A 24658-nucleotide genomic window follows, 5' to 3' on the forward strand; every position below is an offset into this window, starting at 1 on the left:
AGACCCAATGTCTACAAAAAGTGTTTAAAATTAGCTGGATGTGGTGATGCAGGTCTGGAGTCCCAGCTATTCTAGAGGCTGAGGTGGGAGGATCGCTTGAGCCCAGGAGGTTGAAGCTGTAGTAAACTGTGACTGTGCCACTGTCCTCCAGTTTGGGTCACAGAGTGAGACCCTGTCTCGAAACAAACAAACAAAAACCCCAAAAGAGACACACAGTTGGGTCTCACTCTGTGGGCCAGGCCAGAATGCAGTGGCACAATCGTAGCTCACTGAAGATTCAAACTCCTGGCCTCAAGTGACCTTCCTACCTTGGCCTTGAAATAAGCTTGGATTATAGACGAGCCATCACACCCAGCCAGACCATTATTCATAATAGCCAAAATGTGGAAACAACGCAAGCAGCCATCAATGACAAATGGGTAAATAGAATGGTGGTTGATCCATACAGTGGAGTATTATTCAGCAATAAAAAGAAATCCTGATACGTGCTACAAGGATGAACCCGGAAAACATTATGCTAAGTGAAAGAAGCCAATCACAAAAGGCTACATATTACAAGATTCCATTTCAATGAAATATTCAGAATAAGTAAATCTAACTTTTATCACAGGCAAAGCCCCAACAGGAAATCGATGAGGTTGCCCGGTGCTTGCGGGTGGAGGTGGGGATAAGGGTAGTGAGTACTGCTAATCAGAACAGAGTTACTTTTGGGGATAAAGAAAATGTTTTGAAATTGACTCTGGTGATGGTTGCACTACTCTGAATATACTAAAATCGTTAAATCATATACTTTAAATGGGTGATTTGTAGGGCATGGAAATTACATCTTAATAAAACTGTTTTACATATTTTTCATATTTAAAAGTGCAGCTGGAGAGATGAGCCCTCAAAAGGGAAGCAGGAGTTTTGGGAGGTGATAGAAAGGTTCTAAATACTTTCTGGTGGGTAGTGAGGCATGTAATTTGTCAGACCTCATCAAAATGTATGATGTAAATTAATCTTCAAGTTGCTTTTAAAGAAATGCCACCAGCAGCAGGTGGGGAAGGCTGGAAGAAGTTACACAAGGGGTAGGCCAGGCATGGTGGCTCATGTCTATAATCCCAGCACTGTGGAGGCCGAGGAGGGTGGGTCACTTGAGGTCAGGAGTTCGAGACCAGCCTGGCCAACACGGTGAAAGGCTGTCTCTACTGAAAATACAAAAATCAGCCAGGCATGCTTGCTTGAACCCAGTAGAAGGTTACAGTGAACCAAGATCATACCAACGCACTCCAGCCCGGGCAACAGAGCGAGACTTTGTCTCAAAATAAAAAGAAGTTACATGGGGGCAGTGTCAGGCATCAAGGGCAAGCAGGTTCTCTCCTATCTCCAGGATAAACTCACAGGGGACTTAGGTATCACGTGGGTCCCTAATCACCCTCCCACTTTGTTCTTGCAGCCATCTTGGTATGTATATCATTTCATCTCAGGCCTCTTCTTCCCGACCCACCCAGTTATCCCAGGCTGGCTGCCAACCCCACCTCCTCCAGCCCCTATCACCCCAAAATTGGGGCCAGGAGGCATGGGCGAGTCACCATCTCTTGGTGCCACCTACTGCTTCTTTACCGATAACCCAGGCTGGATGGGGCAGATCCTGGGGTGGAGCACCTGCCGTTTAGAGCAGTGATCAAGACCTCCCCATCTCCACCCCCGCAAGGAATTGGTTTTCTTCCGTAGCCACATCAGGTGCTGTGCAGCAAGGAGTTGAAATGAGAAGCCAGGAGGAACCAGAAGGACACTAACATTTATTAAGCACTGTAGATTCTCACAGCACTCCCATGGAATTGATACTATTATTATTCCCATTCTGAAGACTAGGCAACTGAAGCTCCATGTTTGAGGAATTCACTGAAGTCACCAACTGATAAAAGTGGTGGAAGCTGAGATTCAAATCCAAGCTAGCCTTCCTTCCAAGCTTACTCCACAACAGAAGTTGGGAAAGGGGGATAAAAAGAGAGGAGGAGAGCTAAATTCCACTTCCACCCAGCTCCTTAGGTGGAGCTTGTCAGCACAGCTCTCCCCTTCCCAGAATAGGAAGACACCCCTCAGATACAAGCCCCAGACACCAAGTGGGCTAACACCCTGCCCCAAGGCAGCTTCAGACAGCTTGTGGCTGTAGTTATGGCTCCCAAAGAGTGTTACAATTCCTACTCCCAGTTTCCAAGCCACTCAGGCAAGGTGATTGAAGTGGAAACCAGAGATCCTCCAAAATGCTATCCTAGAGGAAATAAGGCAATTTAACTTTGTGCAAATGAGTAATTTGAAAACCTGGGGGCTCCCAGGTCCTGAAAAGGGAAGTGTGGGGCCCTTTACATTCATACTCCACTTCGTGCAGCTCTCCCTTGCCTTATGGCAGCCCTATTAAGAAATTCCTCTCCCAGCTAGGTGCAGCATTTCTTCCAAGAGCTCTAGGCCTGAGGCTCTCAGAGGCTTAGGACTCTGCCTATTAGTCCCAGGGTCTGGATACTCAGCAGGACACCTGGCATTCAGTGACCACTGGATTGGATAAATGAGGTAGAGTGGGCAGAGTGCCACCCATTCTCTTCTTGAAATTTGAAGAGGTCTAAAAGCGAGGCTGTCCAACTGTCAACCCTGCTTTCTGGTCCACCTGGCCACCTGGTATTCTCGGACTTTCACCTACCCCTTTGCCATCCCTCCCCCTAGCCCACCCAGCCCATTTTCAGGCATACCTGGGCACAGGTTGGAATAGAAGCCCTCGTTCTTCAGCATGATCAGCAGGGAGCCCCAGCCCAGGAGCACAGCGGAGAAGAAGAGGTTCTCCAGCACGGCAGTGCCGGCCATCCACCAGCGCCTCCGGTATGCCTGCTGCAGCGTGGGGGCCATGCTGGCCGAGAGCCTGCACAGAAACAGAGCACTGGGCGAAGGGCCCCCCAGTGGCCCCTGGGAGGGGTCCTGCATCATGGTGGCACCAGAGACCCCTCAGGCCAACCCGCGAGAGGACCTTCATGGAGCCCCCATAGAGCCCTGGGCTTCCCCAGCCGGTGCCACAGAGCTGGCTTTGCGCGCACTAGCAGTGCCAGAGGTGCACGCGGCACAGGGTTCCCGCTGCGCCACTATCGGAAACAAGGAAGGTCCTGTACGCGCGCTGCAGCTTCCTGGCGCGCTGCCGGGTTCTCCCACCCAGGCCAGAGCGCGCAGGGCAGAGCTGCTGGGGGGGCAAGTCCGCATTCGCCCAGGTCTCCAGGGGACAGCAAGGGGCAGAGCGCGCTCTGAAGCACCGCTGGCCCATTCCCGGACTCTCGCGCCAGGAAAGACCCCTAAAAGCTGGCAGGAGGAGGAAGGGCAAGTTCAAGGCTAGCCTACCACCCCCACCTTCCAGTTGCCCCTCCAAGACCTCTCCTCCCCTCTGGGGCCGGGCGGCAGCAAGTCCTCCCCGTTTCCACATCAGGTGACCTACGACCCTACAGTCTCTCGGGCCAAGCCAACAGCTGCCACGTGGAGGAAGACCCAGAACGGGCTCTCACCGGTCCCCTCCGCCCCGCGTGCCCCTCACTCACTCCGCAGGGCACAGGGCACCAGGCTTTGTACCTCGGAACTCACCTACCCCCTCTGGCCCCGGGAGGGGGCTCGGACTGCAGCAGGAAGTCTGGTGGCTGCTGACTTTATAAGGGCAGTGGTGGCGGATGGGCTGGCGGGCGGGTGTGTTTACTAGAGGGAGGGAAGGAGCCCCAGCTCCCCCCGCCGCGGCCGCTGCAGCCCAGGCGGGAGGAGAGGGAACGCAGGCGGCGCGGGGGCAGGGAGCGACAACCCGGGTGAGACCGAGGAAGGCGGAGAGGAGGAGGGCAGGGAAGACCCAGAGCGAGGGGAGGAAGCACGAGCCACTACTTCCAGGGGGCCTCGGTATTCTCATCTGTGAAATGGGGCTTTGGTTCAGGTGCTCGCAGAGCTCGCTGAACTCTGGCAAAAGTGCAGCTCTAACCAGAGGAAGTGCAGCGAGCCGGGCCCGGGAGGAGGAGAAGAGTCGGAGGGGACGGAGAAAAGAAGGAAGGACACGCTTGGCGAGACGGGACCCTGTGCCGAAGGACCACGGGCGCAAGTACCGAGCTTTCCTTGGGAAGCCTCGGAGTGTTGGCGGGAGCCGGCCTCGGTGGCTTTCAGCGGACGCACTGCCGGGGGACCCTCCGCGCCCCACCTCCCCGTCCACGCTGCTCACCTCCGGTCGGCAAAGGAATAGCCAGCAGCAGCGGACGCCTTGGGAAGCGCAAGACTTTGGCGGCGCGTCCGGAGTCCTGGGGGCCCTACCCTGAGCCGCGCCCGCCCTGGGGTCTTCGCGTGCGGGACCCGGCGGCCACGGAGCTTCAGCCTGACAGCCCGGTGGCCTCGCCTCCGCTGTCCCCTCGGAAGAAGAGGGGGAACTGGGAACCCGCCGGGCGCCAGAGGTCTGCGAGGCTGGGCTTGGATGAAGCGGATCTGCGGAGTTGATAGTTGTATTTACTCGCGTCCGGAGCTGCGCCCCGAGGTGGGGGCGGGGGCTCCCTCCCCTTCCCCTCCCCTTAGGTCGAGTTTCACACGCACGTGACTCGCCCGCTGGTCCCGGACACTCTCCCTCTGGCACAGCCCCAGCACCTACATTTCCACCCTAGACCCCCATCTTCTCCCCCAAGCCCCCAGACTAAGGTCAGGCAGCGCCCTCTGTATTCTTGGTCAAAACAAAGTGCGACTGGGCTTCAGCCGACCGACAGTGATTCAGGGCCGGCTTGGGTGGGGTTTTGAACTGTGCAGTTGGGAGCAGTGTTTTCCGAGAGGCAGAATGACATGGGTTTCTCTGGAGTTAGTCAGATCGAGGTCTGAGTCTTGACTTTTCAACTGACTACCCTGGGTTACCTAGGACAAGTTACCTCTCCGAGTCTCATCTTCCTCCTCCCTGAATTCGGGTAAAATGGAACCTACCTAACTGCCCAAAGGAATCAGGATTGTGATGCAGGTAAAATGCTGAGAATAGGATTTGGCACAGTAAGCATAATGTTCATTGTTGGTGCTGTCATGTCAGACACCTGGCGATCGGATGCTTCCAGATCAATAATTGATTGATTCCAGGTAAATCTCTCAGCCTCCCTGAGCCTCAGTGTCCTCATTTGTAAAATAGACTACTATGGTGTGGAGTAATGAGAAGTAAACTCATTACATGTGAGTTTAATCATGTGTTAAGAATGATACTGCTTATGTATGCTGGGCTTAATACCCAGGTGATGGGTTGATAGGTGCAATAAACCATCATGGCACACATTTACCTATGTAACAAACCTGCACATCCTGCACGTGTACCCCAGAACTTAAAATAAATTTTTAAAAAAGAGTGATACTTGTGGTCAGGCGTGGTGGTTTATGCCTGTAATCCCAGCACTTTGGAGGCCAAGGCAGGAGGATCACTTGAGCTCAGGAGTTTGAGATCCACCTGGACAACATGGTGAAACCCCATCTCTACAAAAAATTAGCCAGGCATGGTAGCCTGCACCTGCAGTCTCAGCTACCGGGCAGACTGAGGTGGAAAGATCACTTGAGCTGGTGAGATGGAGGCTGCAGTGAGCCAAGATCATGCCACTGCGCTCCAGACTGGGTGACAGAGTGAGACTGTCTCAAAAACAAAACAAAACAAAACAAAACAGAAAGCTCCAAGAAGACCTCAGATAAAAGGAAACAGATGAGCCAAGAGAGGAACTAATGGCTACTATACACTGGGCACTTTCCAAAATAAAAATATTGTTACCAATTCCTCAAGACACCATGGTCTCACTTAAACCCCATAACTTTCACAGAGGGAGAAAACTGTAGGCTTTCAGCTGGAGCAAGGCTAGAGGTAGGATGCAGAGTCAGGTCAGCCTGGCATTTAAGTGCTGCCATTCCCATTCCTCCCGGAGGGAAAGCAGCAAGAGCAAAGGCTTAACGGTGGGAAAGGCACAAGGAGTTCTCACTGACCAAAGCACATGTCAGGCTCTGATGGTTTAATGTTTTAAAATGCTATACTGGCTCCCAAAACTTCCAGATCAAGGCCAAACTCCTCAGCTCAGCACAGGAGGCCCTCGAGTGAACTTTCTAAGCTAGGAGGGTCATGGATCCCTTTGAGAATACAAAAGACAGTGGGTGCGGTGGCTCATGCCTGTAATCTCAACACTTTGAGAGGCTGAGGCGGGAGGATCACTTAAGCACAGGAGTTCAAGACCAGCCTGGTCAACATAGTGAGACCCCTGTTTCTACAAAAAATTTAACTGGCATGGTGGTATGTGCCTGTAGTCCCAGCTACTGGGGAGGCTGAGGTAGGATGATCCCCTGAGCCCGGAAAGTAGAGGCTGGATGAGCCAAGATCTTGCCACTGCACTCCAGCTGGGTGACAGAAACCCTGTCTCAAAATAAACAGGAAAATAATAAAGAAGTTATTAATCCACTCTCTGTGAAAATGCTTGTGGGACCATGGACACACACACTCATTGACATTCACATTTCAGGGTTTTCATGGACCCTTCCCATGAGAGTCTAGTGGTCCGTGGACACCCATGGCTGGAACACTCACTCTTCCTCATCCCAACCCACATTTCCATGGGGTTGGACTGCTACATGAGGACACAGGCTTCATTTGGTATGTTCATTCATTGCTGTGTATCCCAGCACCCAGAACAGCACCCAGCACCTATGGGGCACCCAGCACATGCACAATGAAGAGTCAGCCAGCTCTTTTCACACCTCCCAGTCTTTGCACCTGCTATTACTTCTTGTGAAAATGACAGATTTCCTTCTTTTTTTTTTTTTTTTTTTTTTTTTTTTTTTTTTTTTTTTTTTGCGACAGATTATAGCTCTGTTGCCCAGGTTGAAGTGCAATGGCACAATCTCAGTTCATTGCAACCTCTGCCTCCCAGGTTCAAGCAATTCTCATGCCTCAGCCGTCCAAGTAGCTGGGATTACAGGTATGCACTACCGCGCCCAACTAATTTTTGTATTATTATTATTATTTTTTAAGTAGAGACGGGGTTTCACCATGTTGGCCGGGCTGGTCTTGAACTCCTGGCCTCACGTGATCTGCCCACCTTGGCCGCTCAAAGTGTTGGGATTGCAGGTGTGAGCCACTGCGCCCAGCCTCTTTCTTCATTTCTAATGTATTCATCTTTCACAACTCAGCTCAAGTTTCACTTCTCACTGGAAGCTCTACCCTAGGCTGGATTCAGGGCCTTGTCCACATACCCACCCCTAAACACTCTGCTGACCTCTATGGAAGCCCCCACAGTGATCTAAAATAATCAGCCTAGTTTTCTGCTTCCATCTCACCCCGTGAGATATACATCTCTTGCAGGAACCACCACGTGGTAGGAAATTTGTGTGCCTGCTGCCTATCACAGGGCCTGGTGCCTAATAAGCTTGCAGCCAATATTTGCTGAATAAATGAGAGTGGTGGAAAATGAAGCTGAAAAGGTAGGCTAGGGTCAGTTTGGAATGACCTTTGGGAGGCCAAGGACTTTCAAGACTTTCAATCTTGTGAGGTAGGTAACAGGAAATGCCTGTTTTTGTTTTGTTTTGTTTTGTTTTTGTTTTTGAGATCGAGTCTCGCTCTTGTCCTCAGGCTGGAGTGCAGTGGCGCAATCTCAGCTCACTGCAACCTCCACCTCACTGGTTCAAGTGATTCTCCTGCCTCAGCCTCTGGAGTAGCTGGGACGACAGGCACGCGCCACCACGCCCAGCTAACTTCTGTATTTTTAGTAGAGATGGGGTTTCACCATGTTGGCCAGGATAGTCTCGATCTCTTGATCTCGTGATCCACCCACCTCGGCCTCCCAAAGTGCTGGGATTACAGGCATGAGCCACCATACCAGGTCAGATTTTGTTTTCTTTTGGTTTTGTTTTTAATGAAGGGGAGAGTTATTGTCAGGTTTTTGAGTTTAATGAATGGAGGATATGGAAAGGACAGAGACGTTAAAGCAGTTAGGACGTCACTGTAATAGTTCACATTTTGCAGCCACAAAAAGGAATGAGGCCAGGTGCGATGGCTCACACCTGTAATCCCAGCATTTTGGGAGGCCAAGGCGGGCTGATCATCTGACGTTGGGAGTTAGAGACCAACCTGACCAATGTGGAGAAACTCTGTCTCTACTAAAAATACAAAATTAGCTGGGTGTGGTGGCACATCCCACCTACTTGGGAGGCTGAGGCAGGAGGATCACTTGAACCTGGGAGGTGGAGGTTGTGGTGAGCCAAGATTACGCCATTGCACTCCAGCCTGGGCAACAAGAGCGAAACTCTGTCTCAAAAAAAAAAAAAAACAGGAATAAGATCATGTTCTTTTCAGGGACATGGATGAAGCCAGAAGCCATCATTTTTAGCAAATTAACACAGGAACAGAAAACCAAACACTGCATGTTCTTGCTCATAAGTGGGAGTTAAACATCGAGAACACATGGACACAGAGAGGGGAACAACACACAAACCAGGGTCTGTTGGGGGTGGAGGTGAGGGGAGGGAACTTAGGGATGGGTCAGTAGGTGCAGCAAACCACCATGGCACACGCACACCTACACGACAAACCTGCACACTCTGCACATGTATCCTGTTTTTTTGTTTTTTTGTGTTTTATTTAGAAATAAAGAAAAAACAAAGGAGAAGAAGAAACAGACAAAAATAGTTCACATTTAAAATAATTAAAAAAAAAAAATAGACCAGGCATGGTGGCTCAGGTCTATAATCCCAACACTTCAGGACGCCAACTCGGGCAGATCTCTTGAGCCCAGGAATTCAAGACTAGCCTGGGCAACATGGCAAAACCCCGTCTCTACAAAAAATACAGAACAAGCAAAAAAATTAGCCAGGAGTGGTGGCACATGCCTGTAGTCCCACCTACTCAGCAGGCTGAGGTGGGAAAATCGCTTGAGCCTGGGAGGCAGAGGTTGCAGTGAGCTGAGATTGTGCCACTGCACTCCACCTGAGGCAACAGGGCAAGACTTTGTCTCTAAATAAATAAAATAATAAAAAAAAACAGAGAAGAGGAAAAGACTCTAAGACATACTTCCATATCTGAATCAATGGGATTTATCAACCTTCTCCCCTGGCCCCAAAACTAATTCCTCCCTAAACTCTGTTCTCCTGACACTGCTCATAGGTTCAGTATAACAGCATTATCGCATTGGCTGTCATGTGGGCTCCTGGCGAGAGGCTGCTTCAGAGCTTAGTGGACAAGGACACTGAGACAGGCTAGGTCTAAACCCTGGCTCTGCAGCTACTTGTGTGCTTTTATGTCTATAAAACTTTGTGTATATGCAACATACTTAATAGTATACTTCATTTACTTTTTTGAGACAAGGTGTCACTCTGTCCACCCAGGCTGGAGTGCAGTGGCACAATCTCAGCACACTGCCACCTCCACCTCCCGGGCTCAAGCAATCCTCCTGCCTCAACCTCCCAAGTACCTGGGACTACAAGCATGTGCTACCACACCCGGCTGATTTTTGTATTTTTAGTAGAGAGATATTTTCACTATCTGGCCCAGGCTAGTTTTGAACTCAAGTGCTCCACCAGCCTCTGCCTCCCAAAGTGCTAAGATTACAAGTGTGAGCCACTGCACCCAGCCTAAATTGTGTTCTTTAAAAGAGTGAATTGTATGGTGTTTGAGTTATATCTCAATTAAAAAAAAAAAAAAAAAAAAACCAACCTTTGCATGTGTCAGGCATTAGGGATTCAATGGCGAATAAGACACAGACTCTATCCTCAGACAACATGGAGTCCCGCGGGAGAGAGTCACAGATGAATTCAGTGTTACCTCATCTACAGAAAGCATCATGGACAAGGGACATGGTGCTATGAGAACGTATGCTTAAAGAAGCAGGTTTCATCTAGACTGGAGGTCAGGGAAGAATCTTTCAGGGTGATGCTTGTGCTAAGAGTGTTCCATGTCAGAATCAGTAGGATTTATCAGCCCGCGAGAGAACGAAACAACCAATGAAAAGTCTTACAACAGGAGGATGTGGAGATGATCAGAGAGCTGAATGAGGGCCGGTGTGAACAAAGCACGTAGGATGCGGGGCCTGTGGTGTGAGGTTGTAGCGGAAAAGGTAACAGGCTGATTACACTGGATCTTCTGAGACAATACAGAGTATGCAATAGGCTGGGCGCAGTGGCTCACGCCTGTAATCCCAGCACTTTGGGAGGCCAAAGCAGGCGGATCACTGAGGTCAGGAGTTCAAGACCAGCCTGACCAACATGGAGAAACCCCGTCTCTACTAAAAATGTAAATTTAGCTGGGCATGGTGGCACATGGCTGTAATCCCAGCTATTCGTGAGGCTGAGGTAAGAGAATCGTTTGAACCCAGGAGGTAGAGATTGCGGTGAGCCAAGAGCACGCCATTGCACTCTGGCCTGGGCAACAAGAGCGAACCTCCCTCTCAAAAAAAACTCAAGTGACTGAAACTGGCCTCCCCTCCCTAACTTGCCCTGCCTCCATTGTTCCCTGCATCATAAAAGTAGCACCCTCCTCCACCCAGTGGCTTAAGACACACAGCTCAAGTTATCCCAGGCTTTCTCCCCATCTCACTCTCCATGTCCAGCCTACCAGCGAGATTGTGGGTTCTACCACGTAAAGACTTCTCATCTCCAGCCACTCAGGCCTGGACTTCTGCAACCCTTCCACCCTGGTCTTCCCAATCCTATCCCCCGACCTGACCCCACCAGCCCATCAGAATGGACTACACGAGATGCAGTTTTGATCAGGCCACTTCCTTTGAAAGGCTTCCTGTGATCCTCGGGGAAATGCACAAACTCCCAACGATGGCCCCTGAATCCCGTGCCATCCGGGCCCGCCCTCCGCTGTCAGCCTTCCTTTTAGCCCCTCTGCCCTCTGTGTTGTTGCCACAGTGACCTCCTTCACAAACACTAATACTCCATGCTCTCTCCTACCTCAATTTCTTCCTGGGCCTGGAACATTCCCTGCACTAGCGTAGCCAACTACCTCTTCAGATTTTTTTTTTTTTTTTTTTTGAGACAGAGTCTCATTCTGCAGCCCAGGCTGGAGTCCAGTGGCGAATCTATCTCGGTTCACTGCAACCTCCACCTCCCGGGTTCAAGAAATTCTCCTGACTCACCATCCAGAGTAGTTGGGACCACAAGCATCATGCCCAGCTAATTTTTGTATTTTTAGTAGAGGTGGGTTTTCACCATGTTGGCCAGGCTGGTCTTGAACTCCTGACCTCAAATGACCACCCTCCTTGGCCTCCCAAAGTGTTAGGATTATAAATGTGAGCCACTGTGCTCAGGCAGCCCTTCAGATCTTAATGGTCATTTCCTATAATTGCCTGACCTCTTGCAATAATTTGCCTGACTCCAGCAATGAATCCTTTTGCAATGTAACCTATGTAACATCTGACTTTCCCTTTGAGAAAACTCATCATATATTTGTTCCTCTGACAGTTCAGAGGGCAGGTACCTGTGCCCACCTTCCTCACCACTATCCGCTCACCACTTAACACAGAACCCACCACCCACCATGCCTCCTGCCTGACAAATTCCTACCCATCCTTCCAATCTCATTCACCTATTACTTTCTGGGACATGCTTCCCTGAGCACCAAGACTATGGGATACATTCCTTCATGCACCCTGCTGAACATCTTTTTGGGGGTGGGTAGAGATGAGCATCTCACTATGTGGCCCAGACTGACCTCAAACTCTTGGCCTCAATCAATCCTCCTGCCTCGGCCTCCTAAAGTGCTGGGATTACAGGCATGAGCCACTGTGCCTGGCCACAACTGTTTTAGAGTTTCTATCTTTGCCCCAGCACCTAAAACAATGCTTGTCAAAAGACTCCTCTTAGGTCAGTCCACAAGAACGCTTATGAAAATCTCTAAAATTGCAAGCAAAATTCAATGTGCATTCAGGAAACAGGCTGTGACTTTTGTCAGATTTTCAGAGAGGTCTAAGAACTGAAAGAAAAACCTTTTCCCCCGATACTGAAGGAGCTTCAAATAGCACTGCTAACACAGACTTCCGCTATGGAAAACCATCCCCCTCTGGAATACAAGTTCCCAGAAGGCAAGAATCAAAGACCTTTACCGATTTTTTCTTCTTTCCTTTTTTTTTTTTTTTTTTTTTTTCGAGACAGGGTCTTGTTCTGTTGCCCAGGCTAGAGTGCAGTTTTGTGACCATGGCTCACCGCAGCTTCAAACTCCTGGGCTCAAGCAATCTTCCCACCTCAGCCTCCTAAATAGCTGGCACCACAGGCATATGCCACTATGCCCAGCTAATTTTTTTTTAGTAGAGATGGTGTCTCACTATTTTGCCCAGGCTGGTCTCAAACTCCTGGGCTCAAGCAGTCCTCCCACCTCAGGCTCCCAAAGTGCTGGGATTACAGATGTGAACATTGTGCCTGGCCTCTTTACTTGTGCTGTTAATTAATGTACTCCAAGGGTCTAAAATGGTGCCTGGCACATTCTTGGTGTAAGTGTAAAATGACTAAATATGGTCTTAGACAGCTGCAAGAGTTGGTTATCTGTTACTGAGTAACAAATTATCCCAAAATATAGTGGCTTAAAACTACATGTATTATCTCAGTCTAGGTGAGGAGACAGGGTGCAGCTTAACTGTGTGCTCTGTCTCAGGGTCTCTTACAAGCCTGCAAAGCATTGGCCAGGGTTGCAGTCATCTGAAAGCTCAAGTGGGGAAGGATCTGCCTCCAAGCTCACTCATGTGGTGAGTGCTTCAGTTCTTTGCTGGCTGGAGGCTCCCCTCAGTTCCTTACCACCACGTGGGCCTCTTGAGAGGTCAGCTCACAACATGGATGCTTGCTAGCTTGCTTCATCAGGGTAAACAGGAGGGAAGAACAAGACAGTGAGAGAGGGAGAGAGAGAGAGAATGAGAGCAAGATCAAGAGAGGCAAACCACCAAGATAGACATTACACTCTTTTGTAATTTAACCTTAGAAGTAGTATCCCATTACCCTTGCTCTGTTCTGTTTATGAGAAGCAATCTCTAGGTCTAGTACACACTCAAGGGAGAGGATTACACACAGGCATGAATACAAGGAAGAAGGGATCACTGGAGGCCCCAGTGATCTCCCAGGCTGCCTACCACAAAACATTTACAGCATGTTTTCTCATAGAGCATCCAGTTCATCTGGGCACCCAGAGCAGAAGGCACACACCAAATGCCTACAGGTCAAGCAGATGATGACAGGGAGGGAAGATACCAGTGGTGGGAGGTTTGGCAGATAATTGAGTCTCTGCCCATCTTCCATCAGGCTGACACCAAGCAGGAATGCAGGTTGACTGTTGTCAGATTTTCCAAATGTTTTTTTCTTTTTTGTGTTTCTGAGACGAAATTTCACTCTTGTCACCCAGGCTGGAGTGCAGTGGTGCGATCTCTGCTCATTGCAACCTCCGCCTCCGGGGTTCAAGCAATTCTCCTGCCTCAACCTCCCAAGTAGCTGGGATTAAGGTACATGCCACCATGCCTGGCTAATTTTTGTATTTTTAGTAGAGATGGGATTTCACCATGTTGGTCAGGCTAGTCTCAAACTCCTGACCTCAGGTAATCCACCTGCCTCGCCCTCCCAAAGGGCTGGGATTAAAGGTATGAGCCACGGCTCCCAGCCCAAAATTTCAAAAGAAGGCAACGTCCTATTTTTTGACACATCTTCTGATTTTTAAAACTAATAAGCAAAAATACACCTGAGGGCTAGCAGTTTATGACTCCTCCCTATGGCAGAAAGTACCTACTTCATTGTTTTGCTTTGTTTTGTTTGACAGGGTCTCTCTGTCTCCCAGGCTGGAGTGCAGTGGCGCAATCTCAGTTCTCTGTAACCTCTGCCTCCTGGGTTCAAGAGATTCTTATGCCTCAGCCTCCCAAGTAGCTGGGATTACAAGTGTGCACCACCAGCCCAGCTTTTTTTTTTTTTTTTTTTTTTTTTTTTAGATGGAATTTCACTCTTGTTCCCCAGGCTAGCGTGCAATGACAAGATCTCGGCTTACTGCAACCTCTGCCTCCCAGGCTCAAGTGATTCTCCTGTCTCAGCCTCCTGAGCAGCTGGGATTACAGGTGGCCGCTACCACCTCCAGCTAATTTTTGTATTTTTAATAGAGACGGAGTTTTACCATGTTGGCCAGGCTGGTCTCAAACTCCTGACCTCAAGTAACCCACCCACCTCAGTCTCCCAAAGTGCTGGGATTACAGGCATGAGCCACCACACCCAGCCCAATTTTTGTATTTTTAGTAGAGATGGGGTTTTACCATGTTGGCCAAGCTGGTCTCAAACTCCTGGCCTCAAGTGATCCACCCGCCTCGACATCCCAAAGTGCTGGGATTAAAGGTGTAACCACCACGGCCGGTCAGCCTAGTTGTTATTTCTTATACCCTTTTATGTGTGTTCCAGCCCTCTTGCTGTCCACTCCACCCCCACCCTGCTTGCTCATGGAGGGTAGGGATCTAACTGATTCACTTTGAGCACTTTCCAGAGCTCTTTGCACGTAGCAGGCCAATAATAAATACTGTTGAGTGAAATATGAAACTCGACACATCTCTCACTGGGGACCGTTCCCCCCAGTCCTAGAGCAGTGGTTAAAAGTGGCCTCAGTTAGAATTCTGGCTCCACCACTTGCAGGCTACACGACTTTAGGCAAGTTACTAGCTTTTGAGAGCCTCAGCCTCTTCACCTGGGAACAATCGTAGCTGTTAGAAGAATTAGCTGAAATAATACACGTGAAGAATTTAGTACAGAGCTGAGCACACAATAGCAACTCAATAAATTATTTACTTTCACTCACATCGTCCCCCTTCTTTTCCCTCCGCTTCCTGCCTCATCACCCTTTAGTCCCTTATCTACCTTCTTCTACCCCGTCTACGTGGCTGGCAGCTCGAGTGAGCCACCAAAATGCAAACTTGTCATTGTCACCGAACGATTAAAACTCTTCAGTAGTTTGCTATTGCCCTCAGTAGGAGAAAATCCACACTCCTTAACACAGCTCACGAAGCTCTTTTGGAGCTAAGTCTGCCCAGCCTCCAAGGCTCTTCACTTCTCTTCACACTCAGCACCCCAGCCACACTGAAGCTGAAGCTCTCCTTTCTGGAAGGCTCCACCTCCACGCTTAAAGCCACTTCAACAAAGCCTTTGCAAGTGTCATTGCCTCCAGCTGGAACCGCTCATCCCCACTTCTACCACCCCTGCTAGATGTTCCAGCTCTGGGCTAACAGAATTCTTGATGTTTCTTGCTAAACCTGAGGGCATGCACAATACCGATTTTCTTCACCTGTCCTCTCTTCCAAGAATAGGCAAATGATAAAACGTGTGACATTGTCCACAGCAGGGCTGACCATGAGCAGACAGCGCCACCTGTTGACCAAAATCTGCACTTCAGTACCTGGAAAGAGGTTTATTGCTCTCTACCCCTAAGAGGAGCTACAGCTTTGAAGTTTTCCACTACATCTGTCATCTTCACCTCCCACCAAACTTAGCAATGAAAAAAAAGCTAATGTTACTGCATACTGAATGTATGCTAGGCACTCTCCTAAGTGCTTTGGTTATTAACACGTTTAATTTTTGCAACTGCCTAAGAGGTAGGTAAACTTACTGCCATTTTACGATGGGGTAATTGAGGCACAGAGCAGTTAAAATGCCTCACCCAAGATCACACTACTAGAAAATTTCAGTAGAAACTCAGTTATGTAGTCTGGCTTGAACCAGCACTCACAAGCCCCAAACTCACTGCCTCTATTCTATCTCCTTTATGCCAATGACCTAGTTACATCCCAGATTCTTTCACCAGGAAGGCCAACTTTGAAGGTACTGCTGTCACAGTGGCACTGGTGTCAACCACAGTCCCATCTGGAGACCTACACATTCTGAAAACTGCTCATTCCTCTGAAGATGCTCCTCAGTGAGATAGCAAACGCAGTAGCAGTCGGGTCTGGCCTCCATATTATTGCTCTGCTTGTGTGACCTCAAGGAAGCAACATGCTTCTTAAATCCTCAGCTTCCTCATCTGTAAAACAGGGATAGTCAAAGGGCTAACCGTGTTTGACTAACCCTGTTTTACAGATGAAGAAGCGAAAGCATGCAAAAAGGACAGGTTCAGGGCCACACAAGAAACAGCAGAAAACAGGCAAACCGAAGCTGTCTTCCTTTTTTTTTTTTTTTTTTTTTTTCTCTTTTTTTTTGAGATAAGAGTCTTGCTCTGTCACCCCCAGGTTGGGGTACAGTGGCACAATCTCGACTCAGGCAACCTCCGCCTCTGAGGTTCAGGCAATTCTCCTGCCTCAGCCTCCTAAGTAGCTGGGATTACAGGTACATGCCACTACACCCAGCTAATTTTTGTATTTCTAGCAGAGATGGGGTTTTGCCATGTTGGCCAGGCTGGTCTTGAACTCCTGACCGCAAATGATCACCCCCACCTCAAGCCTCCCAAAGTGCTGATTACAGGGCGAGCGACCATGCCCGGCCTGTCTTAGTCCTAAAATACTACATTAGTCTCCCCTCTGCTTGTAGAGGTTTTCTCTTTCTCTGTTTTCTTTACTCTCAAACACCAAGCACACTGCTTTGCACATAGTAGGTGTCAACAAAGTTGTTTTAATATATATATATATACATACACACACACACACACACACACACACATACATACACACACAGTCACATTCCAGTGTGACAAATACTCCTTCATTAGGAGAAAGTACTACCACTCTGGGATCTTGAAGACTCTCTACCAAGAGCCTAGGCCTGGCAGTCTTCACAGATGACACCCAACAGGGGACACTTTTATTCAAGTGGGGAGGGGTGGGACGTAGCCCAGGGTGTATACTGACTGAGACCTCACGCGGGCCCAGAGCTCTGCTGCACCCGCTTCATCAGCTCTTCATCCTGCATAGACAACTCTGTCAACTTTTTGCCCATCCGCTCATGGATGTCCAGGTACTTAGACACACATCGGTCCAGGCACACAGACTCGCCCTTGGACAGCTCTGCTTCCTTGTAGTGAGGAGGCACACACTTCCGGTGGCAGGCACTGGTCATTCTGGAGGGAGGGAGGGGCAAGGTCATGTCAGCAGCATCCTGTGACATCCCAGGAACCCTCAACCATCCCAGCCCTGCCATATTGATTTCACCTTCCCCAAGAAAGCACTATAAATCCTCAGTTTCCACCTCAACCACTGGAAGCTCCTTGCAAGTAGGAAACTTGTCTGAGCCCCTGTATATGACTAATTAAGCAGAAACCATTTGTTGAGGACTGGCTATGTGCCAGGCATCATGCTAAGCACTTTACATGCATTCTGTTATGCAATTCTTACAATAACCCTAAGAGATACTTATCCCCATTTTACAGATGAGGAAATTAAAGCAAAGAGAGGCTCGGTAATTTTCTAAGAATCACAGAGAGCTGGAATATGAATGCAGATCATCTGGCCTCACAGCCTAAACTTAAAAATCCTTCCTAATTCATAGCCTTCAGGGTAAACCAACCAATCAAGAGAGGTTAAGTCAATAAAAATAGCAGACATTTCACTGTTGCTAAGTGTTGGGCTTGAGGCTAAGGGCTTTCATATATTTTTAGATGTAATATATATGATACCCTATGAGGTAGGTATCATTATGTCTTTTTCATAATGAGGAAACCAATTGTCAAACAGTGCAAGTAACACGTCCAAGAACACTGCTGGTGACTGGTGGGGCCGGGATTTGTTCCCAAATTTGCCAAATGATTATGAGCACTAGTTGTAGAATCAGACTGAGGTGCTAGTTCTGGTGTTGTTACTGACCAGCTGCAGAACCTGAGGAAGTTACTTAACTTCTAGAAGCATCAATTTCCTCATTTTAAGATGGGACTAATAAAATTAACCCACTGGATTATTTTGAAGATTAACAAGTGACTGACACAGAATAAAGGGTTTTTTTTTTTTTTTTTTGAGACAGAGTTTTGCTCTTGTTGTCCAGGCTGGAGTTAAGTGGCACCATCTCAGCTCACCACAACCTCCAGCTTCTGGGTGCAAGTGATTCTCCTGCCTCAGTCTCCCTAGTAGCTGGGATTACAGGCATCCGCCACCATGCCCAGATAATTTTTGTATTTTTAGTAGAGACGGGATTGCACCATGCTGGCCAGACGTCTGGAACTCCTGACCTCGTGATCCACCCACCTCAGCCTCCTAAAGTGCTGGGATTACAGGCATGAGCCACTGCCTCAGCCAAGGGTTTTAAAATGTTAACTACGAAATGGGCTGGCTATGGGCTATTTGCCAAAAAGCAAATAGTCAGCTTTTCTTGGAACCTAACCAGAGCCTGGATTGGAGTTTCTCTTCCTGCTCGGCTCCCGCATCTCCAGTTCTATCCCCATCTAAATATTCTAGTGACCCTTTACTGCATCTGCATTAGAATCAACCTTGAAGGTGGGTATGGAGAGGGTAAGCATGGGCCTCCTGCTCCCCTACATTCAGGATGGAATTTGTTGTAAGTCATTCACCTTCGATAAGGGTTACCAAGGCTTCTTTTCCAAGACAGTGTAGCACACGGTTCTCTTTACCTGTTGTACATATCGGCCATCATCTCCACCTCCAGCTCTGCAGCCAGCTGTTGGGCCCTGAGCGGATCCATCTCGGCCTAGCACCCTGGAAGGGATCTCCTTCTGGCCTCCTACTCCTGGGAGGAGACATCACCATCGTCACCCACTGCCGCCGTTCACGCTCCTACCCCAGGGCTAGAGGATCCAAAAGACTCAAAGGGAGCCAGACCACCAGGGGCCACTGACCTCAGTGAGCTTAACCACCCCATTTCACGGATGTGGAAACTGAGGCCTAGCCCAAGGTCGCACGGAATATCCATGGCGAGCCTGGAAATCGAGCCCCGGATCTCTGATACCCAAGTCCCTGGTCATCTCTATTCAGAAGATCAAGGACCGGGTCAGATCGCTCTAACCCAGGCCTGAACCTCCAGGGCCCTGGGAATGAGATCCTACGCTCAACAGAGTAGACCGGGACCGGGCCCCAAGGCTGCACTTCTGAAATGGCGACGCCATCATCAGGGACACATTGGATTCTGAGGTCATGGATCACTTACCACTACCTGGAACGGATCACAATGCCCACGGAGACCCCAACTTCTCACAAACACTACAACGTTACCCGCCTCCCAAGCAAGCGCCAGCGGAAGCACGTGGGTTCCTTCCGGGAGAGAAGTCCCGCCTCTTCTTTGCTCCAAACTCGCTTCCGGAATGAAATGCCAACGAGACGGCTCCGGGAACTCGGCGATCTTAGAAAGGGAGTGAGCGCGAAGAGGAAGGCGATTTGCTAGTGCTAGAGGGGACGCCAGAGTACCATAGAGGTTTGGGCGGGGTGCAGAGCGCCTGCGGCCAGAGCGGCATTCAAGTCTCCTAGGTTGTCAGCGAGAGTTTTCCGTTTATTGGTTCTATAGGAAGAGGCGTGGCGGCAGATACCAGTGAACCTCGCCCCCGTCCGGCACAACCGCAAATCAGGCGTGGAAACGGAGGAACATGCCCAGCAGCGGTTCTCAGTTTTTGTTTCGCGTTAAAATCACCTGGAACGCTTTGAAAAATCCCAGTGCCCACGACTCACTTCATTTCAATTAAATCAGAATCTCTGGGAGTAGGACCCAGGTATCGGTACAATTTGAAATTCCCCAGGTGATTCGTTTGCACAGCCACATTTGAGAAGCCGTGCTCCATAGGACGTTGTGCGATTACTGCCGTGTGTAGATCACACTAACCCCGTCTGGGGTTGCAAAGATAAGCAAGATACGGTTCCTGCTTGCAGAAAGAGGAGACGTGTGAAATACTTTTTCTTCAACAGTTAGAGGCCCTGAGCCATAAAGAGATTAATAAACGCAATTTAGGCTGCCACCAGGACTAATCTTGGGTGAGGGAAAAGGAGGGTACTGGTGAACTTCTCATCTTTCAAGATTTAATGTGTTCTTCAAAATTACTCACTAAAAAGAAGGAAACAACACTCAGTCCCTTGATTTGTCACACAATTTCCTAATAAATTTACAAGCTGTAAATTAATGACTCAAGGGTACATTGCCCATTGGAAAAGGTGGGCTAGACATTTGATATGTGTGGTCGTCACATGCTTCTCTTAATTGTCCAGGACCATCCTGATTTTAAACAATTGACCTTCCTACTGCTCTGAAGTCTCACCTTTGTCAAACCTTGTGCCCCAATTTTTAAAGATTGAGGTATAACATTCATAAAGTGCATAAAATACACAACTCTTAAGCTTAATTATATATATATATATATATATATATATATGCATTCATATAATCACCACACAGATCAGGATATACTTCCTGTACCCCAAAAAGCTATCCTTCCCCATCAATACTCCCTCTCAAAGTTAACCACTATTCTGACCTGTATCACCATCAATTAGTTTTCCCTGTTCTTGAACTTCAGGTAAATGGAATTATACATTATTTTCTATTTTGTGCCTGACTTCTTTTATTTATTTATTTATTTTGAGATGGAGTCTCACTCTTGTTGCCAGGCTGGAGTGTAATGGCGCGATCTTGGCTCACTGCAACCCCCACCTCCCCGGTTCAAGCGATTCTCCTGCCTCAGCCTACTGAGTAGCTGGGACTACAGGTGCGTGCCACCACGCCCAGCTAATTTTTGTATTTTTAGCAGAGACGGGGTTTCACCATGTTGGCCAGGATAGTCTCAATCTCTTGACCTCCTCGTGATCCACCCGCCTCAGCCTCCCAAAGTGCTGGGATTACAGGCAAGAGCCACCCTAACCCGGCCTGTGCCTGACTTCTTTAGCTCAATTTACCTGTAAGATTTCTTCCATTTTGTTGTGTGTATCTGTTATTCCTTCCCTTTTATTGCTGTCTAGTGTTTGATTGTATGAATATGCCACAATTCATTTATCCATTCTCCTGTTGATGGATGTTTGGATTGTTTCCAGTTTTTGCCCATTATGCAATAATGCTGCTGTCATACTCTTGTACAGATGGACATATCTTGCCTTGGTTTTTGCTTTTGAAAATATAGCAAACATTGGCCAAGTGTGGTGGCTCATAACAGTAATCCCAGCACTTTGGGAGGCTGAGGCAGGTGGATCATCTGAGGTCAGGAGGTCAAGACCAGCCTGGCCAACATGGTGAAACCCCATCTCTACTAAAAATACAAAAAAAAATTAGCCAGATGTGATGGCAGGCACCTTTAATCTCAGCTACTCAGGAGGCTAAGGCAGTAGAATAGCTTGAACCTGGGAGGCAGAGGTTGCTGTGAGCCAAGATTGCACCATTACACTCCAGCCTGGGCAACAAGAGTGAAATTCCAACTCAAAAAAAAAAAAAAAAAAGAAAAAGAAAATACAATCAACATTATGTTTCCCAGGCTGATCTCAAACTCCTGGGCTCAAACAATACTCTTGTCTTGGCTTCCCAAAGTGTTGGGATTATAGGCATGAGTCATTCCATGCCCAGCTGGAATATTTAAAACATATGGAAAAGCAGAGAGAACAGGACATTGAACTTCCATATATTCATCACCAGAACTTAGCAATTGTTAACATTTGTCCATATTTTCTTCATCCATTTTTATTTCTAACAGATAAATCCTATTTATTTATTTATTTATTTAGACAGGGTCTCACTCTGTCGCTCAGGCTGGAGTGCAGAGGCCTAGTCATAGCTCACCGTTACCTTAAACTCCTGGGCTCAAGCAATCCTCCCATCTCAGCCTCCTAAATAGATAGGGCTACAGGCACAAGCCACCATGCCTGTCTGGTTTTTAAATTTTTTTGTAGAAATAGGGTCTTGCTATGTTGTCCAGGCTTGTTTCAAGCTCCTGGCCTCAAGCAATCCTCCTGCCTTGGTTTCCCAAACCGCTGGCATTACAAGCATCACCACACTGGGCCCCGCTTAACATTTTTATTATAAGACAGAGTCTCACTCTCTCTCCAGGCTGGAATGCAGTGGCACAATCTCGGCTCACTGCAACCTCTGCCTCCCGGATTCAAGAGATTCTCTTGCCTCAGCCTCCTGAGTAGCTGGGACTACAGGCGCATGCCACCATGCCCAGCTAATTTTTGTATTTTTAGTAGAGACGGGGTTTCACCATGTTAGCCAGGATGGTCTCAATCTCCTGACTTCATGATCTACCTGCCTTGGCCTCCCAAAGTGCTGGGGTTACAGGCATGAGCCACAGCGGATGGCCAACAAATGTTTAAGTGCATAATACAGTATTTTTAACTATATGTACCATATTGTACACAGATCTCTAGAACTCATTCATCTCCTGTAACAGAAATTTTATACCCATTGAATAGCAACTCCCCATTCTCCAAACCGTTCAGCCTCTGGACAACCATTGTCTTACTGATGATAACGCTATTGTTATTTTTATAGTTATTTACTATGTGACTGTGTCTTTCCTCTATGTGGGGACCTACAGGTAGGAATCTCTCATGGTCCCAGTGAAGTTGCTGCTTTTTATTTAATTTTTTCTTGAGATGGAGTTTTGCTCTTATTGCCCAGGCTGGAGAGCAGTGGTGCGATCTCAGCTCACCACAACCTCTGCCTCCCAGGTTCAAGTGATCTTCTGCCTCAGCCTCCCAAGTAGCTGGGATTACAGGCATGCGCCACCACGCTGGCTAATTTTGTATTTTTAGTAGAAACAGGGTTTCTCCGTGTTGGTCAGGCTGGTCTCGAACTCCCGACCTCAGGTGATCTGTCTGCCTCGGCCTCCCAAAGTGCTGGGATCACAGGCGTGAGCCAGTGCGCCTAGCCTGACTTGCTTCTTGTAAAAGATAGCTTAGCCTTAGACTTTGAAGATATCCTTAGACCTCCAGACATGTCATCCAAAACTGCTGATCTCTCAACACTATGCTGCAACTCTGGCTCCTCCTTCTACCCTGCATTCTACTGCTTCCCAACTTCACAAAGGCAAGTTGTATATTTGTCATTCATCTTGGATCAGTATTGTCCTGTCAGATGGGACCCAGCCCCAGAAGAAGAGATACACAGTTTTCACCTACAATCACTTCCAGTTGGCCCTGACCACTCATGAGAGGTGCAGAGAATACACAAACAGAGGCTTCCTGTGACCTCCCTTGCGATGGAATAGCTTACGTCATTCTATTCACTTGAAGAAAAGGCTGGCCCTGGCTTTCTCACTGCCTGCAGTTTCCCTGTTTCACTGTCTGCACTCTCACTGTCTCCCACCACTTCCTCTCACTTCCACGGCTGACACTGGTCCAGGCCACCACCATCGTGCACCAGGGTCACTGAGTTTGTCTCCTGACTGCTCTCCCCATGCTTCCCCTTCACTTTACTCTCAAAACAGCACCTATCCAGAGTGCACCTGCCCAAGACTGGCGAGTTCTTCCACATCTCTCTCTGGCTTGCTGGGCTTTTTTTTTTTTTTGTTTAAATTCATTTCTCTTGCCCTGCTGTCATTAGATATTGAAAAGAGCAAAATAGGCCAGGCATGGTGGCTCACGCCTATAATCCCAGCCGGGTTTTGAGTATTACTAGAGGCAGCCAGCAACCATTAATATTGGACTGTTTGATCAGTAGTACCCAAACCTGGATGCACAGATCACCCCACGCAAGGCCTCCAAGTTCCTTTCACATACTTCTTTTCTTTCCTTTTTTTTTTTTTTTTTTTTTTTTGAGATGAAGTCTTGCTTCATTGTCCAGGCTCCTCCATTGCCCAGGCTGGAGTGCAGTGGCTTGATCTAGGCTCACTGCAACCTCTGCCTCCTGAGTTCAAGAGATTCTCTGCCTCAGCCTCCTGAGTAGCTGGGATTATAGGCACCCACCACCATGCCTGGCTAATTTTTGTATTTTTAGTAGAGATGGGGTTTCACTATCTTGACCAGGCTGGTCTTGAACTCCTGATCTTGTGATCCACCCTTCTTGGCCTCCCAAAGTGCTGGGATTACAGGCGTGAGCCAACGCGCCCGGCCATCGTGTCACATATGTCTGTTAATTAATTAGTTCATTCAACATGTATTGATCAAGCACCTAATATGAGCCAGACAGATTATAAGGAAAGAATAAAGTAATTCTAGATTTAGTATGATGAGAACAATAAAAACAGCTGAAATGATGGCGAGGAACTGAAGGTCATGGGAGACCTCTCGAGGGAATGAAATTTGAGCTGAGTCCAAAAGAGTGAGAGAGAGCCAGACTTGCAAAGAGTAGAAAGAAAAACTCATCCTGAGTCTGAAAAGTGACAGATTTATTTAAGGAATAGAAAGGAGGCCAGTGTGGCCTAGTGGTGGGGGAGGAGGATTAGGGAGTCCCAAGCTTTGTAGTACTAAGAGTATCCCCTGTACCCAATCTCCAAAAGCAGTGGCTTTCTTAGATCATAAAACACACAGAGAAAGTGAAGACCTGGTTTTTTGTTTTGATTTGTTTTGTTTATTGAGGAGTCTTGCTCTGTTGCCCTGGCTGGAGTGCAGTGGCACAATCTCGGCTCACTGTAACCTCCTCCATCCGGGTTCAAGTGATTCTTCTGCCTCAGCCTCCCAAGTATCTGGGATTACAGGTATGTGCTACCACTTCCAGCTAATTTTTGTATTTTTAGTAGAGACGAGGTTTTGCTGTGGTGGCCAGGCTGGTCTCGAACTCCTGACCTCAAGTCATCCACCCACCTTGGACTCCCAAAGTGCTAGGATTATAGGCATGA

General features: G+C 48.3%; 2 protein-coding genes across 10 annotated transcripts in view; both read right to left on the minus strand.

Annotated features, from left to right (window-relative positions):
- SLC43A1 (solute carrier family 43 member 1) overlaps positions 1–16466 on the minus strand; it is a 42390-nt gene extending 25924 nt beyond the window's left edge. For 2 of the 9 annotated variants that reach the window (XM_074401482.1, XM_039471348.2), the window contains exon 1: positions 2727–3575. In XM_074401482.1, coding sequence (XP_074257583.1) covers positions 2727–3004 — 278 coding nt within the window. In that variant the 5' untranslated portion in view covers positions 3005–3575. The other 7 variants (XM_074401484.1, XM_074401483.1, XM_010334677.3 and 4 more) reach the window with 6 other exon arrangements.
- A 94-nt stretch (positions 16467–16560) lies between these two features.
- TIMM10 (translocase of inner mitochondrial membrane 10) lies at positions 16561–19237 on the minus strand. Its single transcript, XM_003920110.4, has 3 exons — positions 19060–19237; positions 18527–18642; positions 16561–17026 (listed from the first exon to the last, which is right to left on the minus strand). The coding sequence occupies exons 2-3, from the start codon at positions 18595–18597 to the stop codon at positions 16825–16827; spliced, it is 273 nt and encodes a 90-aa protein (XP_003920159.1). The 5' UTR covers positions 18598–18642; positions 19060–19237; the 3' UTR covers positions 16561–16824.
- Positions 19238–24658: the final 5421 nt, after the last annotated feature.

Source organism: Saimiri boliviensis, chromosome 6 (genome assembly GCF_048565385.1).
Source record: "Saimiri boliviensis isolate mSaiBol1 chromosome 6, mSaiBol1.pri, whole genome shotgun sequence".
NCBI lineage: Eukaryota > Metazoa > Chordata > Mammalia > Primates > Cebidae > Saimiri > Saimiri boliviensis.

What these genes read in the sequence shown, in the direction of transcription:
- TIMM10 (XM_003920110.4), bottom strand. Translation starts at nt 18,597, where the DNA reads ATGGATCCGCTCAGGGCCCAACAGCTGGCTGCAGAGCTGGAGGTGGAG. An exon ending in ATGGCCGATATGTACAACAG is followed by an intron (nt 17,027 to 18,526) that starts GTAAAGAGAACC and finishes CCCTCCCTCCAG; the next exon opens with AATGACCAGTGCCTGCCACC.